Source organism: Medicago truncatula, chromosome 5 (assembly GCF_003473485.1).
Source record: "Medicago truncatula cultivar Jemalong A17 chromosome 5, MtrunA17r5.0-ANR, whole genome shotgun sequence".
Lineage (NCBI taxonomy): Eukaryota > Viridiplantae > Streptophyta > Magnoliopsida > Fabales > Fabaceae > Medicago > Medicago truncatula.
This window is the reverse complement of record NC_053046.1, coordinates 7,095,268-7,115,950: the sequence shown is the minus strand read 5'-3', so window position 1 is coordinate 7,115,950 and position 20,683 is coordinate 7,095,268. Positions and strand designations below refer to the sequence as shown.

At 34.9% G+C, this 20,683-nt stretch overlaps 2 protein-coding genes across 3 annotated transcripts; both read right to left on the bottom strand.

Annotated features, from left to right (window-relative positions):
• Positions 1-1,278: 1,278 nt before the first annotated feature.
• On the bottom strand, positions 1,279-13,313 carry LOC11405852 (protein DA1-related 7). 2 transcript variants are annotated; one of them, XM_024784043.2, is made up of 11 exons: positions 12,301-13,313; positions 10,907-11,310; positions 10,015-10,505; positions 9,247-9,367; positions 8,995-9,078; positions 2,904-3,023; positions 2,580-2,792; positions 2,412-2,474; positions 2,195-2,313; positions 2,053-2,111; positions 1,279-1,960 (listed from the first exon to the last, which is right to left on the bottom strand). In XM_024784043.2, the coding sequence occupies exons 1-11, from the start codon at positions 12,548-12,550 to the stop codon at positions 1,626-1,628; spliced, it is 2,259 nt and encodes a 752-aa protein (XP_024639811.1). In that variant the 5' UTR covers positions 12,551-13,313; the 3' UTR covers positions 1,279-1,625. The 2 variants fall into 2 exon arrangements, with proteins under 2 accessions (XP_024639811.1, XP_039690180.1); XM_039834246.1 differs by having other exon boundaries at positions 1,824-1,960; positions 2,053-2,100.
• Positions 13,314-13,482: 169 nt separating this feature from the next.
• Positions 13,483-19,461, bottom strand: LOC11407405 (protein DA1-related 1). The gene is made up of 12 exons (XM_003611829.4): positions 19,207-19,461; positions 18,624-18,759; positions 18,410-18,500; positions 17,177-17,441; positions 16,370-16,490; positions 16,114-16,197; positions 15,131-15,250; positions 14,807-15,019; positions 14,632-14,694; positions 14,409-14,527; positions 14,267-14,325; positions 13,483-14,174 (listed from the first exon to the last, which is right to left on the bottom strand). Exons 2-12 carry the CDS (start codon positions 18,732-18,734, stop codon positions 13,843-13,845), a joined length of 1,578 nt encoding a protein of 525 aa, XP_003611877.2. The 5' UTR covers positions 18,735-18,759; positions 19,207-19,461; the 3' UTR covers positions 13,483-13,842.
• Between the last annotated feature and the right edge of the window lie 1,222 nt (positions 19,462-20,683).

The window sequence follows — 20,683 nt, the reverse complement described above, 5'->3', positions numbered from 1 at the left end:
ATTTCATGTTATAATCAATTTCCTTTTTCCTTTTTTTTTTTTTGAAGGAGGTATTCTCAATTTCTAGATAATATTTATTTTGAAAATCTGAAACAAACAAGTACAGTTAGAAAAAGTGATTTTTTTAGTAAAAGAAAGTGATTCTAAGGTATGAAAAGATAGAACAAACATACTCTATTGTATAATGTATTTTAAAATTGTAAGATAAACTTATGACCAAAGATAAACATTTGTAAGGTAAACAGTATATTTTAGAGTTTTAGTTAAACGATTTCATAAAGATTGGAGAAAATAAAAGTTCTTAATGAGTAAACAAACATCCAAAAAGTTAACAATTTCATAGTGTTAAGTGACTCGGTGTCCTGCCTTAAAATCTGGTATTACATTAAATATATAAAACCGTTATAATAATACACACTAATCTTGTATATCAGAACTAAAATAATTTTTTTGAAAAGACTCGAATTTGGAAGCACTGACAAGCAAATGGTGATGACCCAAGCAAAGGAACAACTCTTAAGGTAGGATAACACAAAGACAGAATGAGGGAAGGAAGTAACAATACTATGCAAATGAAAGTTTAAGGTTACAGAGGTTGGCATTCATGACTGTCCATAATTGCTCAGCCTAGACACTCGAGTCGAGAAATAGTTCAGAGAAGCAAATGGAACAACCTAATCATTCTCCTTACCTTATCGTGTTATTCTTTTATTTCTTTATTGCAAACCAAACTATATGCCAAGTGCATACTCCAAATTACACATCCTAACAATAATTGATTTGTTTAGTAGAACTTTCACAATCTCTAACGAACTTTTCATAAATATTACTACTTGTCGACACACTGGTATACTTGCTACTATTTTGTCTATCAAGTTTTTGACGCCATTGTTGGATATTGTTGATTAATTTAAACAAGGCAATTGAAATTGTTAATTATAGGATTTTTATCTCATTTTAGTTTGTTACTAGGATTTAGTTTATTTCGTTCCAATTTTTTCTTAGTTGTAAGTATGAGAAATGTCATAAGTCATTATTTCTGAATAATATCGTTGGTCGTCGTTGAAATTTATAATAATTTAAAGTATCTGTCCACGATGGACCACATGAAATTGGTCCAAAAGAACTAACTGATACCTCACCTGTCAATACTTTCATTGCTTCAGCTGCTTTTCTCAACATCTGAAAAGTGCTGTAAATACAACAAGTAACAACTTTTATTCTGTTGCCAAGATGTGCATTTTTAATCTTATTACTTCTTAGGATTTTATTAACGAGTAACCTAAAGGTATCATAGGATTTTTATTACTTCATACGAAATCGAAAATATAAAGTATTTATGGTAACATTTCCTTTGATTCAATACTTCCTACTTTGGAATTCTTAAAAAATGCTTTTAAGATACTCAATATTTGTATGATGGCAGCTGAATCCCTTTGCCTATCCAACAATAACTCAGTTGTTGAATTAATCTGATCACCGAGAGACCAACACTATCAACCATCAGATTAATCCGACGACTGATATTTGATTCGAGGAAACGGAAGGGCTAGACAGGTAACACTCCCGACCAAGATGAGGCATTGGTTCATATGGGCGAAAAAGTTATGCTAACTTTCAAATTTTCAACATGGAAAAGTTCCGGTCAAATGGATATGATCAAGGGTGCTTTCGAGCCCATACTTAAGTACCGCCTGGTAACCCGATCTGAATCCATCTCCATAGGCTGGTGAGGTATCCGACTCAATCTGGTTTTTGAAAAACTCGCAAAGTTTCTTCTCAAAATCAGACCTTTTACCCTTCTTCGATGATGCAGAAGAAGAAGGCGGCATTGATGATGATGAAGATGAACATGGTGCATCATTATTCCCAGACCCAGAATAGAGCTCTGATCCTAACCACATATGAGCCAAGATATGACAGATTCCTTCTTCAACGTCTGGCCTCAAGTTGGGATAACCTATTAAAAAAATCATATATTTTGTATAACTTAGCATCATAAAACAAAATATAAATTTCTTGCATGATGTTATCAGGGAACAGATGAAACACCTTTAAGCCTGAGCCATGCATGCATAATCTCATGAGCTAGGATTGATCCTGTCAACAATCTATAAACATAAAATCCTTGAATTATATACAGTGAAAGTCATTTGCAAGCGCAAGATTGTGAAAGTAGATGTTATATGGTTACCTAGGAAGGCCATACAAAACAAGAATGGCCGTCACTTCGCATCGACGGGTCAGTCTATAAGGTTTGGTTATCATGTCTGTGACTCGGTATCCTGCCCCTATAATTGGTCTTCTTAAAATCTGGTATTACATTAAATAACCGTTATGCAATACACAAATCTTTTACATCCGAATTAAAAGTGTGTAAAGATTTGAATTTGGAAGCAAGGAATCCCTACGGTGGTGACAGTTTGTTCTTCTGACAAGCAGAGCCCTCTAGTTTCAGGTAAATGGTAATGACCCTATGTTCGATAGTGAAAAGCAAAATAACAAACCGAAGTTAGGACAACAAAAAGACAGAAGTAACAATACTCTTCAAATGAAAGTTTTAACACATTAACACATACATTCTTTTCTCCCTCTATGGCCTCTTTTATTGTTTGTCTTTCCACCAAAAGTATAGGAACTTGCGGCTCCACTTTGATATTTAAACCTTCATAAAATTCTAGTATTTCATGGTAGAGAGGTTGGCATTCATGACTGTCCATAATTGCCGAGTCTAGACACTCAAGACATAGCTTTCGACCATCATCAAGAAAAAGATATTTTGAATCCTTTGGCTGCACAGATTAGAAAGTTCCATAAATTAGAATAAATAATAGGAAAAGACAAAAATTGTTTCCTAATTAGTAACAACGAGATGGAATGTTTTGGGAGCTGATATAACTGACCTCCATTCTTTCGCAGCTACAACAACGAGGAGTGCTGTCGAGCTCATGTGTTGGGCAGTATTTTTGTATCCAGAAAGGATGAGCTCTATACTCAATGAGGCCAGCTGAATTAGCCGGGATCTGTAATGGAAGAATAAAAAATTTTGCTCACCACACAACACTTGTTGCTTGCAATTCTTTCTTTTAAAATGATAGACGTATTATTGTTTTGGTAAGAGGAAAAGTGAGCATCATATTTTTCACCCCAATTACTATTTAACTTATAGTTATACTTATACCCTTCTGATGTATTTTTGTTGCATTCATACTCCCTGTGGTTGAAGGCATTAAATTTTGGAAGGAATGCACATGCATTTATCAAGCATCACTATAAAAAAACTATACAATAAATATTTCAAATATTTACATAATAAGTTATGATTGAAAACGACCTCATATTTCAAGCATATGATACAAACAACTATCACTGAAATTTGAGGTTAATTAGGCTAACAATAAAAATCATTTTAGTTTCTGTTTACAGGACAATTATTAGAAGTTAAAACATGCATAATTAGAATATCCTAGATTTCAAATAGGTTTAAACAATTAAAAAGTACAATGAATTGAACTGTGAATAGTTGATCAATGATTTGTACCACAGTACCAGACCAGTTATTGAAATGAAAGAAATAAAACCCAACTATATCCTCTCCATGAAGGCCACGTGATGTCATTTCAGTTGAATAGCTGGTCCATGATTTGTCATGACAACTAAAAAACTACAACCACAGCAGAACATACTCGAGTATTGTTTTGAATCTCACATTTTTGAGAAGAGAGAACAGCTTCATACACATTGCAGTTGGGCCTAACACGTCCCCACAAAACCGGTTTGTGGTGAGGATTGCCTCCACTCTCTAAACACATGTTTAGGTCATCTGCTATCCGATGTGGGACTCTTTTACACGGCTTAATATCATTACTAGCCAAAGCATGTGTACATTGTAGCGAAATTTCAAAAGCATGTCCATGATAAGAGAAAACTTTGATAGTAAATTGAAAAACTCTAATAGACAACTGCAAGTGAAAGACTCCTGCTTGTTAGTTTGTTTTAATTCAAGTTTAGTTTCAGTGATAATCACAATCAGTGGTTAATCACAAGTTTGTTTTAGTTTGTTATGAAGTTTGTTACAAGTTTGTTAGAGGTTAGCAAATAAGGTTGTTAGAGTTTGTTACATTGCTTGTGCTTCAAGCAACGTTTAGACTTGTATATAAGACCATTATCTTGTACATTCATAATATAGAATCAAAAAAGATCATTTACAAATTCATCATAACTTTCTTCTCTCTCAATTCTCTCTCTTATTCACATAAAACCTTAGAATCAGAAACTGCTTCTGAACTGCTTCTGAACAGTGCTTCTGAACTGCTTCTGAACAGTGCTTCTGAACAACTGCTTCTGAACAGTGCTTCTGAACAACTGCTTCTGAACAAAGCTTCCGCTTCTGATTTTCTGCGCTATCAAATTGGCATCAAGAGCCTTTGGTTTCGTTCTAAGGGGTAATCAAGATCTTCAATCACGCAATTTGTAGAAAGAAACGCTGAAGGAATCACCATGAATGGTAGCAGCAGTTTCAACACACATCTTCCAATTCTTGAAGCACGCAATTGGGAAAGATGGAGTGCAGTGATGAAGAATCTGTTTGGAGCACAAGATTTGTTGGAAATTGTGCAGGATGGTATACATGAATTAGCTGCGAATGCTACTGAGGTGCAAAGGAACGCACACAAGGAATTGAAGAAGAAAGATTGCAAGGCTCTGTTCTTGATTCAACAAAGTCTTGATGAAGGAAACTTTGAAAGAATCTCAAAATCACTGAGTTCAAAGGAAGCATGGGACATTCTTTCAAAGTATCATGAAGGTGATGATAAAGTGAAGTTGATTAAGCTTCAATCTCTGAGAAGGAAATTTGAGCTGATGCAAATGGAAGATGATCAGAAGATTTCTGAGTACATCTCTAAACTCATCAATCTTGTGAATCAGATGAAGGCTTGTAGTGAAGCTATCACTGATCAACAGATAGTTGAAAAGATTATGAGGACCCTATCTTCAAGGTTTGATTTCATTGTGGTGGCAATTCAGGAATCAAAAGATGTTAAGACATTGAAGATTGAGGAGCTGCAGAGTTCATTAGAAGCTCATGAATTGATGGTTTCAGAAAGAAGCAATGAAAGATCAATTCAACAAGCCCTGCAAGTTCAAACTATCAAAAAGGATGATTATGATAGGAAGAACTTCAAGAAAGGGAAGAAAAACTCTAAGGGAGGAAACTGGTCTAAAGGCAAGAACAATGGATCTGATAAAGGTGAATCTTCAAAGGAAGGAAATTCTAATCAAAAGAAGAAAGTTGATAAGAAGAAGATTCAGTGTTTCAAATGTGAGAAATTTGGACACTATGCCTCTGAATGCTGGTCTGGTAAAGGAAAGCAATCAAAAAATGATGAAGAGGAAGCCAAAATTGCACAAGATGATTCAGATTCTGAATCATTATTCATGATGGTTACAACAACTAGTAATGAGAGCTGCAATTCAGAAAGTTGGTTCTTAGATACTGGTTGTTCTAATCACATGACAGGAAACAAGACATGGTTAAGAGAAGTGGATCCTGGAAGAAATACAAAGGTGAAGCTTGCAGATCATAGAGTCTTGGTTGCAGAAGGAATGGGGAATATTGCTATTGAAGGAAAGAATGGGAAAGTGGCAATAATTGAAGAAGTTCTCTATGTTCCTGGAATGCAGTGCAATTTGCTGAGTGTAGGTCAGTTCATTCAGAAAGGATACTCAGTTACTATGAAGGACAACACCTTTAAGTTGTTTGATAATCATCAAAGGTTAGTTTTGAAAACTCCTCTTGCAAAGAATAGAACTTTTCAGACCAATATGAAAGCTGTAGAACTGAACTGTTTATCTGCTATGGTAAAAGATGAAGATAGTTGGTTATGGCAATATAGATTTGGTCATCTCAATTTTAGAGGTCTTAATCAATTGGTTGATAAAGAAATGATTCTGGGAGTTCCTAAAATTGAGATACCTAACACAGTCTGTGGTACTTGCTTGTTGGGAAAGCAACCAAGAAGTGCATTCAGTTCAAGTTCAGCAAGTAGATCAAAGGAGCTGCTTAATGTTGTATATTCAGATGTGTGTGGTCCTTTAGAGGTTCCTTCATTAGGAGGAAACAAATATTTCATCAGTTTTGTTGATGAGTTTAGCAGAAAACTCTGGTTATATTTGATCAATGCCAAAAGTGAAGCATTTGATATGTTCCAGAAGTTTAAAATCTTAGTTGAAAAACAGAGTGGTAAATCCATTAAGATTTTAAGAACTGATGGTGGTGGAGAGTATACCTCAAAGGTGTTTGAGAAGTTTTGTGAAGACAATGGCATTGTACATGAAGTCACTGCTCCTTATACTCCACAACACAATGGTTTGGCTGAAAGAAGGAATAGAAGCCTGCTTGACATGACCAGAAGTATGCTAAAGATGAAGAAGATGCCTAATACATTTTGGGGAGAAGCAGTAAGAACTGCAGCATACATCTTAAACAGATGTCCCACTAAGAAACTTAATCAAATTCCTGAAGAAATTTGGTTAGGATGCAAGCAGTCAGCAAAACACTTAAGAGTGTTTGGTTCATTGTGCTATATGCATATCCCTGATGCAAAGAGAAGGAAGTTGGGGGATAAGAGTGAACCTATGATACTGGTTGGCTATCATGAGACAGGTGCATACAGATTGTATCATCCTCTGAATCACTCTATAGTGATTAGTAGAGATGTAAAAATCTGTGAAAATGAAGCATGGGATTGGACTAAGAAAGAGAAGAGTTCCAGTCACACAATTCCCACAATAATTGAAGATGATGATCAAGTTGAACAAGTTCAACTTGATACTGAAGTTCAACCTGAAGTGCATGTTGAAGAGAATCAAGTCACAAGAACTTCAGTTAGACAGAGATTTGCTTCAACTAGATTAGCTGGACATGAAGTCATTCCAGATAATGTAGTTAATGAAGAAGGGGAATTTGTTCATTTTGCACTATTAGCAGATGCAGAACCAATCAATTATGAAGCAGCATTGAATGAAGATGTATGGAAGAATGCTATGATTGAGGAGTTGAATTCAATCAACAGAAACAACACATGGAAGTTGATTGAACTGCCTGCTAGTAAGAAACCAATAGATGTGAAGTGGGTTTTCAAATTGAAACTGAAGCCAAATGGTGAAGTAGCCAAGTACAAAGCAAGATTAGTGGCTAGGGGATTCATGCAGAAGGCTGGTATGGATTACTTTGAAGTATATGCTCCAGTTGCTAGATTGGAAACTGTGAGATTGATAGTTGCTATAGCTTGTGGAAGAAACTGGCCAATGCATCATTTGGATGTAAAATCTGCTTTTCTAAATGGTCCTTTAGATGAAGAAGTGTATGTGACACAGCCACCAGGTTTCAAAATCAAAGGGAAAGAGGATATGGTGTACAGATTACACAAAGCTCTCTATGGATTGAAACAGGCACCAAGAGCTTGGAACAAGAGAATTGACAGCTTTCTTGTGAAGCAAGAATTTGTTAAATGCAAGTCTGAGTATGGTGTATATGTGAAGAAAGGAAGTGAAGGTAATCAACTACTCATCTGTCTTTATGTTGATGATTTGATAGTGACTGGTAGTGATATGAATGAGATAGAAGCATTCAAATCACAGATGATGAGTGAGTTTGAAATGTCAGATTTAGGAAAATTGACATACTTTCTAGGCATGGAATTTACTGAAGTTGCAGAGGGATTGGTGATGCATCAAAAGAAGTATGCATCTGATATATTGAAGAGGTTCAATATGATGAGCTGCAATCCATCATCATCACCAGCTGAGACAAATGTAAAACTGGTGATGAATGAAGATGAAGAACCTGTGAATCCTACATTGTTCAAGCAAATTGTTGGTTCACTGAGGTATCTATGCAATAGTAGGCCTGATATTGCATATGCAGTTGGCATAATCAGTAGATTCATGAGTGAACCAAGAGTATCTCACCTGCTAGCAGCCAAAAGAGTGATGAGATACATCAAAGGAACACTGCAGTATGGCATTTTATTTCCTAAGTGCTTAAATGAAAACACTATTGAGCTGACAGCATATTCTGATGCTGATTGGTGTGGAGACAGACAAGATAGAAAGAGCACTTCAGGGTACCTATTCAAGTTTATGAATGCTCCAATTTCATGGTGTGCTAAGAAGCAACCAGTTGTAGCATTGTCAACCTGTGAGTCTGAGTATATTGCAGGGTGTATGGCAGCATGTCAGGCAATATGGCTTGAAAATATACTCAAAGAGATGGAGATAGAGGTTAGCAGACCTATAGAATTGCTCATAGACAACAAATCTGCTATAAGCTTAGCAAGAAATCCAGTTCTGCATGGAAGAAGCAAGCATATAGAAGCCAAGTTCCATTTTCTGAGGGAGCAAGTGAACAAGGGAGCACTTCAGATTGTTCATTGTTCTACTGAGCTGCAGCTTGCAGACATATTCACTAAGGCATTGAAGGTTGACAGATTCATCAAGCTCAGAAGCTTGATTGGAATGAAGGAAGTGGAAACTTGAATTAAGGGAGGATGTTAGTTTGTTTTAATTCAAGTTTAGTTTCAGTGATAATCACAATCAGTGGTTAATCACAAGTTTGTTTTAGTTTGTTATGAAGTTTGTTACAAGTTTGTTAGAGGTTAGCAAATAAGGTTGTTAGAGTTTGTTACATTGCTTGTGCTTCAAGCAACGTTTAGACTTGTATATAAGACCATTATCTTGTACATTCATAATATAGAATCAAAAAAGATCATTTACAAATTCATCATAACTTTCTTCTCTCTCAATTCTCTCTCTTATTCACATAAAACCTTAGAATCAGAAACTGCTTCTGAACTGCTTCTGAACAGTGCTTCTGAACTGCTTCTGAACAGTGCTTCTGAACAACTGCTTCTGAACAGTGCTTCTGAACAACTGCTTCTGAACAAAGCTTCCGCTTCTGATTTTCTGCGCTATCACTGCTGAGATACTTACAAAATTCTTGCAAACATCACATCTTGGGTGATACTTCTCCCTGTAGCAGGATTTATGGTAAGGTCGGTTGCTAGACATGGAAAACTGTAAAGGAACAAATGTATATCCAAGTATTATTCATAATCGTATTGAGATACAAAGAAAAAAGATACATAATTTGAAAACCCTAACTAATGAATTGCTGAGTAAAGTTTCAACTTGTTTTGATTAAACTCAGTTTTGTGTCGGCATCACAGAAAAAGAAACTCTAACCTCATAATCAGTGATTGGCAGATGGCATGCATGACAGGTGAAGCATTGTGGATGCCAGTCACCTTCCATGCAATTTAAAAATCTTCCATGGCCAATCTCAGCATTGCATCCCGCACAGATTCTGCATACAAATTTTCCAGAACTATGTTAATGGTTCATTTTTAGTAAGGAAAATAGAATTCCAAAGATGTCTACTATATGCATCCATGTTGCAACAGAGGTAAATATTTAAAAAACAAGAATGATTACCATACATTAGTCAGATTCAGTTAGCTGAATGGCTTAGCAATCAAGTTTTTTTATTCATTTTGGTGAGATGCATAATCCTAAGTCCTACTAACTTACAATACAATGGAAAACTTAAGAATATCATATCTATATGTCACCCATTTCAACGCTGTATTGTATCTCTACTTGGTTTTCATTAACTAAGGTAGCACATACGACCCCTTTCATGATGGATATGTTTTCATTAAGCTTCATTTCATTGATTATTTGTTGATAAACAACCGTTTATATAAAATGATTCAAAATGTCGTCCATGAGAAAGTACGTAAAAATTGAGAAAAAATAATCTGTTTGATGGAATAGTTTTACTTCTTTGCTTTATAATGACAAGCCGAAATCCACGCATTATTTACTTCTTGTTCTTGATTTACAAATTTGCTTAAATCACATGTGATGAGATAATGCATTTCAAAGTACATCTTTCTTTGAAGTGGTATGAGTGCAAGCTGCATAAACTTAACATCAGTTGACATTGTTTACCTTGTAGCTATGGCATTAATCAAATTTCCGGTGATTAAATCATTGTCGGTGGCCATTGCCTCTCTACCGTCTTCATCTGAGTTAAGCAGTTCTGCCGGAAGATCAATGAGGGCAGGAACATGAATCCTCTGGTCTTCAGGAAATAGTCCCATATCAATGGAGCACTCTTTTTCATTGATATCCTCTGATATATCCCCCGAAAACAGCCTCTTGTGTAAAAACAGGGTAAGGTTGCGTACAATACACCAAATGGTGAGACCCCTTCCCGAACCCTGCGTATGCGGGAGCTTTAGTGCACCATGCTGCCCTTTATCCTCTGATATATCCAAACTTTGTTGAAGGTAACAAAGCAAGTCGGTGCTATTAGACTCAATAATGGATTTACTCATTAAACGTTCCTTCATATTTTGCCACTTCTCAAAAGGCTGCTTACACAGTGATCCAGCAACGAGCTGAAGCGCCAATGGTGAACCCTTACAACCTTTCACTATCTGTGCATAGAAGCGAAACCAGTGAGTAATAACTAGTATGCAATAGTATACTAACTATGGACTGTTTGAACTGGCTAATTTGAGCTTATCTACTGGTATACGCACTTGTGAGAGCCTATCAAAACAATTTACAGTACTTTATGATTTTTTTTTTACTTTATTGTCTTTTACTGTAGAAATAGCTTATATGATAAGCATTTATGCTATAAGCATATAATTAAGCTGTTTAGCCAAACAGGTTGCTAGTCAGTAGACAACTTTGAAAACTAATCATGTTTTTATTCTTAAATAGTTAATTTATATCACATGATAGAAGATTTAATATAACAAAGAAACATAAATTTGTATCAGTTTGTCACATATAATCATATGTCTATTTAGTTGGATTGAAGAGAAAGCACCTCATGGACAAGATTCAGATCAGGCATGTATATGCTGCTGTGATTCAATTGAGCAAAGTGATGGAAAAGAGACACTGCATGATTATGATCAAGTGGATCCAACTCGAATGGGGTACCAAATCTTCTAAAAGCAACCCTCGACGTCACCAAAATCTTATAATCTGACATTTGGAATTTGAAATTCTCAACAAGGCCTTCTGAGTTAGGCCAAACATCATCCAAGACTAATAGTATTGGATTTCTACCAACTTGCCTCAACAGTAGTCCCAATCGGTTAATTGCATCTTCATCGGTTTGAAACTCGGGAACCCGACATCCACAGTGTTCAAATAGTGCCTGCACAATGTTCTTCAAGTTGGGAGTTTTTGAGATGGTGACAAAGAAGATGTTTTCACCAAACTTGCCTATTCAAAACAAAATAGATTTCTAAATCAAGAAGAATGGATTACATTGAAATGAAGCAAAATGGAGTGCAATGAAATGAAATTATTTTTTAGCATATTTTTATGATTGAATGTCAATTGAGATGAGATTGGTTTTATCTCATACACCCAAAATTAGAGTAGAAAAGAAATGATAGGATGAACTACATAAATATCCATTCCATCCAATCTCAATTAGACTATACAGAATAACAGCTTTTAATGAGTTCAATTCAACTACTTGATTTTCCCTCCTTTTCTGGATAACCTTCTCATTTAACTTCTCCACGGCCATCTAGAAGATTTTCCTATAAGTGAATGATCACATATGTATCTTAATTGAAAAAAAAACCTCAATGCCAATTATCTTTTATAAGTTAAATTCATGTCATACGAGACTACTAACTAAACAGGCAAGTAATTTCACAAGACTAACGCCCTGTTTGGACAATCAACTTGATTAAACATTTATAGCATATGCATTAATCATACAAGTGCTTATGTATAAGCTATTTCTATAACAAAAGATAAAATAAAGTCAAACCATTTTCATAAGCTATTATAGAGAGCTTATGTAAATAAACTAAAAATACCTCACGAACTTGTTACAAGCTCTTTTCGTAAGCTCTCTAAAACAAACTTACAAGTGAAAACCTCGTAGCAGGGGGCCCAACAAATCTTGGATAGACTCTGATAGTCTGATACCATATTAAAATTTGGGTTAGACCTATCTAAACCTTACAGCGTGAGACTCTTTAACACACCCTTCAAGCCTAGGACTGGACATCACAAATATTGGATAGACTCTAATACATATTAGAATTTTGGTTGGACCTAACTCAACCTTATCGAGCCGTATCCCAATCTAGAACTCTTTAACAAAAGTTTAAAATATTCAATCAAAACAGACCCTAAAAGAGTAGTAATAATTTAGTAAAAAAAAGGAAGCAATTAGTTAGTTACTAGTACTACCTTTGATTTGTGGTTCCCAACAGAGCTTCTTAGCAAGAGTGGTTTTACCAGATCCACCCAAACCAGTCAAAACAAGCACAGAAACACCATCTTTCATCAATTCAATCTTCAACTTATTTAAAGGTTCATCCATTCCCATGCATACAGGCTCTTCAGGAGCACCACACAAACCCCTTATTTGATTCCTATCAAACTGATCCATTTTCATCAAAATCTCAAGAATTCCATTCACCTTAGTCAACACCTCCATCAAATCCCTTCTATTCTCAACTTGAACATTAACATTCAAATGTCTCTTTAGCCCTTCATCTTTCTTCTTAAGCTTTCCTTGGTAACGTGGGAAAGAAGGAAAGTTCCATCGAGTAAGCTTCTTGCTTTTTTGCACAAGCTCTTCACCTTCTCTTATGTGGGAAAGAAGGAAAGCTCTTCATCGAGTAATCTCTCTATCTCTTCTCTTGGTCGACCCAACAAATCGTTGAAACCATTCATTTCTGCAACCAAAGGAGCCAAAGCTTCCAAAGTTTCAATGCTGGTTTCAAGTGTGGGACCGAATTCACGACCATTTTTGATTGTTTGAAGAGCTTGTTTCAATATTTCACTCATCACACCTCCAACAGCACCTCCACTTAATAGATCCGCCATGCAACTCTTGTTGTGTTTGTAACAACGAAAGTAATGATCTGTATTGTTGTTTTTGTGGAATCAAATGTTTTTCCTTACGAGAAAGAAATGCATTTTTATTTTTTTTTGAAAGAGAGAAAGAAATGCATTTGAACTCTACTAAAAAATGTTTGGTAGACTTGGTGATTTTTGGTCTTTCATGTTGTCTTAGTTTATTCATTTTTTTGGCGCCTTCTAGTTTATTTTTTCTTCAGATGACACGTATAGTTTTTTGTTTTAAAATTAATTAACCGGTTATTAAGAAAGTTAGTTAAAAGTAGTGATTGAAAATTTTATAGGGATTAAAAGTTGAAGGAAAATTGTAGAGGAACTAAAACAAAAAAAAATTGATATGTTTATAGGGACTAAAAACATATTTAACCCTATTTTTTATTTATTTTATAGTAATCAACAAAGCGAAGTGAAGTGAGTATACAATAGGTTCTGTGGTATTATTTTTATTTTGACAAATAGGTATTGTGGTACTTGTTTGTTTAATCCTTATTACTTCGTAGGATTTTATTAACGAGTAACCTAAAGGTATCATAGAATTTTTATTACTTCATAAGAAATCGAAAATAAAAAGTATTTATGGTAACATTTCCTTTGATTCAATACCTCCTATTTTGGAATTCTTAGAAAGTGCTTTAAGACACTCAATATTTGTCAATTATTTGTATGATGGCAGCTGAATCTCATTACCTATCCAACAAAAACTCAGTCGTTGAATTAATCTAATCACCAAGAGACCAATACTATCAATCAACCATCATATTAATCCGACGACTGATATTCGATTGGAGGGGCTAGACAGGTAACACTCCGGACCATGATGAGGCATTGGTTCATATGGGCGAAAAAATTATGCTAGCTTTCAAATTTTCAACATGGAAAAGTTCCGGTCAAATGGATATGATCAAGGGTACTTTTGAGCCCATACTTAAGTACCGCCTGGTAACCCGATCTGAATCCATCTCCATAGGCTGGTGAGGTATCTGACTCAATCTGGTTTTTGAAAAACTCGCCAAGTTTCTTCTCAAAATCAGACCGTTTACCCTTCTTCGATGATGCAGAGGACGGCAGCATTGACGATGATGAAGACGAAGACGGTGCATCGTTATTCCCAGATCCAGAATAGAGCTCTGATTCTAACCACATATGAGCCAAGACTTGACAGATTCCTTCTTCAACTTCTGGCCTCAAGTTGGGATAACCTATAAAACAAACCATATATTTTGTCTAACTTAGCATCATAAAACAAAATATAAGTTTCTTGCATGATGTTATCAGGGAACAGATGAAACACCTTTAAGCCTGAGCCATGCATGCATAATCTCATGAGCTAGGATTGATCCTGTCAACAATCTATAAACATAAAATCCTTGAATTATATACGGGAAAAGTCATTTGCAAGCGCTAGATTGTGAAAGCAGATGTTATATGGTTACCTAGGAAGGCCATACAAAACAAGAATGGCCGTCACTTCGCATCGACGGGTCAGTCTATAAGGCTTGGTTATCATGTCTGTGACTCGGTGTCCTGCCCCTATACTTGGTTTTCTTAAAATCTGGTATTACATTAAATATATAAAACTGTTATATTATACACAAATCTCTTATATCAGAATTAAAAGTTTGAAAAGATTCGAATTTGGAAGCAAGGAATCCCTACTGTGGTGACGGTTTGTTCCTCTGACAAGCAGAGTCCTCTAGTTTCAGGTAAATGGTGATGACCCTACATTCAATAGTGAAGCAAAGTAACAACTCTTACGTTAGGATAACAGAAAGACAGAAGGAGGGAAGAAAGTAACGATCCTCTGCAAATGAAGTTTAACACATTAACACACATTCTTTTCTCCCTCCATGGCCTCATTTAGTGCTTGTCTTTCCACCAAAAGCATAGGAACTTGCTGCTCCACTTTCATATTTAAACCTTCATAAAATTCTAGTATTTCATGGTAGAGAGGTTGGCATTCATGACTGTCCATAATTGCCGAGTCTAGACACTCAAGACATAGCTTTCGACCATCATCAAGAAAAAGATATTTTGAATCCTTTGGCTGCACAGATTAGAAAGTTCCATAAATTAGAATAAATAATAGGAAAAGACAAAAATTGTTTCCTAATTAGTAACAACGAGATGGAATGTTTTGGGAGCTGATATAACTGACCTCCATTCTTTCGCAGCTACAACAACGAGGAGTGCTGTCGAGCTCATGTGTTGGGCAGTATTTTTGTATCCAGAAAGGATGAGCTCTATACTCAATGAGGCCAGCTGAATTAGCCGGGATCTGTAATGGAAGAATAAAAAATTTTGCTCACCACACAACACTTGTTGCTTGCAATTCTTTCTTTTAAAATGATAGACGTATTATTGTTTTGGTAAGAGGAAAAGTGAGCATCATATTTTTCACCCCAGTTGCTATTAATGTTTTAACTTAAAGTTTTACCCTTCTGATGTATATCTGTTGCATTCGTACTCCCTGTGGTTGAAGGCATTGAATTTTGGAAGGAAGGCACATACATTTATCAAGCATCGCTATAAAAAAAAACTATTCAATCAACATTTCAAATATTTAAATAATAAGTTATAGGATGATTGAAAATGACCTTATATTTCAAGCATATGATACAAACAACTATGACTGAAATTTGAGGTTAATCAGGCTAGCAAATAAAAATCATGTTAGTTTCTCTTTACAGGACAATTATTAGAAGTTAAAACATGCATAATTAGAAAATCCTAGATTTCAAATAGGTTTAAACAATTAAAAATTACAATGATTTGAACTGTGAATGGTTGATCCATGGTTTGTTCCACAGTATCAGACCAGTTATTGAAATGAAAGAAATAAAACCCAACTATATCCGACTCATGAAGGGATCCAGCTTCTTAAACATTGAGGTTGGGCCTAACACAACCCCACAAAACTGGCTTGTGAGGTGAGGATTGCCCCCACTCTAAACACATGTTCGGGCCATCTGTTATCCAATGTGGGACTCTTTTACACAGCTCAATATCATTACCAGCCAGAGCATATGTACATTGCAGCGAAATTTCAAAAGCATGTCCATGATAAGAGACTACTTTGATAGTAAATTGAAAAACTTTAATAGACAACTGCAAGTGAAAGATTCCTGCTGAGATACTTACAAAATTCTTGCAAACATCACATCTTGGGTGATGCTTCTCCCTGTAGCAGGATTTATGGTAAGGACGGTTGCTAGACATGGAAAACTGTAAAGGAACAAATGGATATCCAAGTATTATTCATAATCGTATTGAGATAGGCAAAGAAAAAGGATACATAATTTGAAAACCCTAAATAATAAATTTCCGAGTAAAGTTTCAACTTGTTTTGATTAAACTCAGTTGTGTCAAGCAAGCATCACACAGAAGAAACTCTAACCTCATAATCAGTGATTGGCAGATGGCAAGCATGGCATTGGAAGCATTGTGGATGCCAGACCCCTCCCATGCAACTTAAAAATCTTCCATGGCCAATCTCAGCATTGCATCCAGCACAGATTCTGCAGAGAATCCAGAACCATGTATGTTGTTCATTTGTTTTTTAATATGGAAAAAAGTATCCATGAACATATGAAAATAGGGATTCCAAAGATGTCTACTATATGATCCATGTTGTCATGACAAAGGTAAATAATTCAATTTATAGGCGATGAAAAATAAAATAAGAATGACTACCATATGTTAGTATAAAAAAAATCGTGAGATATAACGGAAAACTTATGAAGATTATATCTATATGGCACTCTTTTAAACGCTCTTTTGCATCTCTACTTAGATTTCATTAACTACGGGTAACGCACAAAACCCCTTTCACGATGGCAATATTTTTTATCATGGTTCATTTCATTGATTATCTGTTTGATAAAAAAGCAGCAAATTTCCCGATTATATAAAATGATTCAAAATGTCATCCATGAGAAAGAGGACAAAAAAGTGAAAAGGAAAACAAGGGGGGAATCTGCAATCTTTAGTCCGCGTATGTACTAAATCTCTGAGGCTAGCTGAGCATAATTCTGAAATACTTAATAACTGAGGTTTCATAACATATTCTGTTTGGCAATATTTTTTGGCAAAATCATTGCATCATCGTCCACTTTATTAGGTGCAACTAGCGAGCTTCGGTGATTTTCATAAACAGTATTTGGATTTGCTAATCAGACAAGGATGTGATAATATACATAATTACCTGAATCCTGGTGGAAAGAGGTGGGGAGAAGGTTGAGGTAGAGAATCTTTGCCATGTCGAGGAGGAGAACCAGTGCTCAAACTTAATTGAATTGCCCTTGCAAGTTGCTCGTCTTCCTCAACTTGATCTTTGGCACGGCGTTCATTTTCAGCCTGCTGAATTTTAGCTAGAAGGTCCTCTTCATCTTGTCGAACTTTACCAACATTCTCATCGTCCTCGTCAATTTTACAAAGTTGTTCATCTTCTTCAGACTGAGAGTCATCCTCTGAGACATTATGAGATAAAGAACATGAAACCTTTAGCTTATACTTTGGTATGCGATAGATGATCGGTTAATAGCATCAGTTTGAAAAACATTAATACAAAGCGAAACATTAGAATTTCCTCAATGATCTCTAACCATTAGAAACACATGTTAGCCACTTTGAGTTGGAAGTTGGAACTTAACTGAAATGAAACACCAGAACCAAAATATACCCATATTTCTTATACACATTAACATTATAAACAAATTAAGAAGCAAGTCTTAGTAATTAACTTACATTTCTTACAACAACAACGACAACCAAGCCCTATCCCACTAAGTGGGGTCGGCAAAGCTTTCTGTTTCATTTCCTAATAAGAAAGAAATTCATCTGAGAACATGTTAACCCGCTCTTGTATGTGATAAGATGCTCCACTCTTTTCATAGAACACGTATTAGCTACAGTAAGATCAAAAGCCGACGAAAACGCGATTCAGGATTTACCCCATGCAAGCCTGCAAAACCTCTTGATACACTCCATACATGTTCATTTAGGTCCCCTCCTAGAAAACTTTTTTCTCCTAGTGGTATATCCTGAATTAAGGCTTCTAAATCCTCCCAAAACTTAACTTTAAGGAGTTCTTCTAATCTTTTGTCAAAAAAAGTTGTTCTTCTAATCCTATCTGAGGTGTGTAAGCACTATTAACATTGAAGGTGTCTCTTTCCACTACAATAAACTTACATTTCTTAGCACCACTACAATTAGAATGCAAAAGAACCACTCAAATAATGGCATAAAAAGTTAGGAAATAGGAGAGAAAGTAAGAAAGAGCTTATAATAAATCAATGAGTAATGTGGTTAGGTTTAGAATATGCATTTTATGTGCCTCATATGCATTATGTCAAATCACTAATAGCATTAAATTTCAGTAAAATTAACCAGCAGACAAATTTTAACTACAGAAAATGTTCAGATGCATAAACTTTACCAACAACTTTTTTCCCTTTCAGATCCTCCTCTGATAGAGAAAGTGCAATTGCACGATCGATGTCTTCTTTTTCGACATCCGTCAAATCATCCTGCACTCAGTTCACCACAATTACAAAATTCAAACTATCTCCTTAAGTCTCAGGAAAATTGTAACTTTAATACAATGAATCAATGATTTCAATTTCTTACTAATGAAGGAAAATTTAGATTACCACTGAACTATGATGACTATCCCAAATCCTATCATCACCATGTTTGCCATTGTATTGCCCTCCTGAAATTCTATGATTAGAGCCATTGAGAAACTTCGTAAACCAACCCATATTACACAAAATTATTCCCTTTTTCCTGAAAATATGCCACACAAACAGGTCACAAAACACATTTCCACAATTCATATTAGAAAAGAAAACTCAAACTAATCTAATAAACTATAGGCTATGCATTGAGTACAAACTTCAAAATACAGATGCACTTCTACGAAGCATCGATACCGGACACAACGCAGACACTAACATATCAACACTAATAATAATTTGAGAAAATGACAGGATTCAATGTATGTGAACTCTGACATAGATGCCAACACATGTCGGATACCAGACACGTTTTCGATCAGAAGTGTAGCTGCTACTGACTCTACAAGTTTTCTACCAGAATCAACAACTAAAATATAATTCAACTTCACCGCTATGCTTTCAAGAAACTTTAGCAAAAAAATAATATTTTGAAATGTGATAAAAATACCCAAATAAAAAAGAATGTTTTTTTCATTGAATTTGCAGTGAAACAAACCTGTTAGTTCGAATTTCTTAAATTCAGGAACACCGAATAGGATTTTTGAAGAAGAAAAAATATATAGAATGTGGTGATAAAATGGAATCTAGTGGAACCAATGAAATGTGAATGAATTGGATTGATTTGTACAGAAAAATGGAATCTTTTGCATCGTCAAGATGAAGTCATAGAGGAATCAATCAGAGTACAGTGATGGATATAGTGCGGTACGAGCAGAAATAGAAAGAAGGAAAATTGTACTTGATTTTGGCTATTGGATATAAAAATACATATTCTGTACTTGAATTTATATTTATATTTATAATTAGATGAAATGACAAACATCACTATATCTTTGACGTTGTGAGTTTGAATTTTCGTAAAAATGTCTAACTTAGCGATATGGATTTTGTCGGATGGATTAGGACTTATGAACATATATTTGCCAGTATAATGACGAGAAAGTTCTTTATGATGACAAAAATTAATAAGTTGAATAGTAGTTATATTTTTAATTTGAATTATAAGTTTAGATTCAATGTTGGAAGATCAAACACCAAGTCATGAGACTTTGAGCTAGTGTTGAGTGAAAAAAAAAAATAGCATAAATATCCCACATAAAATAGAACACAAACATTAACATTAGCAATGTTTATATTGTGGTATTTGATTTTTAAAATACTCAATAATGATGAAAATAATAGTAATTATTTTTTATCCTTGTATATTACTTCCCATAATTTCTCGGTAATGATAAAATTGAGAAACCAACTAAACTTCAAATCTTTCCTCCATTGATATCAAATTAGTTTGTTTCCTCCAATTTTATTTTATTTTGATCTTATCAAAAGAATCTTTGACTTGATGAATTCGCTCCCACAATTGTAACTAGGTGGCATTTCACATGGGAAAGGTTAAAATCTTCCCATCATAGGAAACTTTTTTTTTACCATTAGATCAACTAAATACCATGATTTTATCATAGACTTTCAACATCAGATTTTTTTCTCTCTCCTTCGTGACTCATTCACCCACCACCGGTTGTGTATATCGTATACCAATCGTGACTACCATTCAAACAACTTAAATGATACAAAGCTTCACAAAATGCTCTCGATATTTTTCTTCTCTCTTTCTACATTGTTTACTTCAATTTTCAGTGTTAAATGGGTCACTGTTGTTAGTTTTCCTTTGTGTTCATGATGAATGAAATTCATTGCTACAGGTTTACTGTAAAATTGAAGAACCAACCGATAATCGCAACCCCAATTGTTAAGGCTATCTTTGATCATCTAGGATTTCAATTAAATAAATGGACCATTAAGATTTAACAAGATTTGTGTCAGGAAAAAAAAAAGAACCAACTAGGATTTATCAAAACAAAAAAAAAATTGGTAAGAACCGTCTAAAATTGATTTTTTGTCAATTGTGTTTGTACTGTTTCAATCCAGCAAGCATTCTTTTACAATTTTCATGCAACAAATACATGAATATA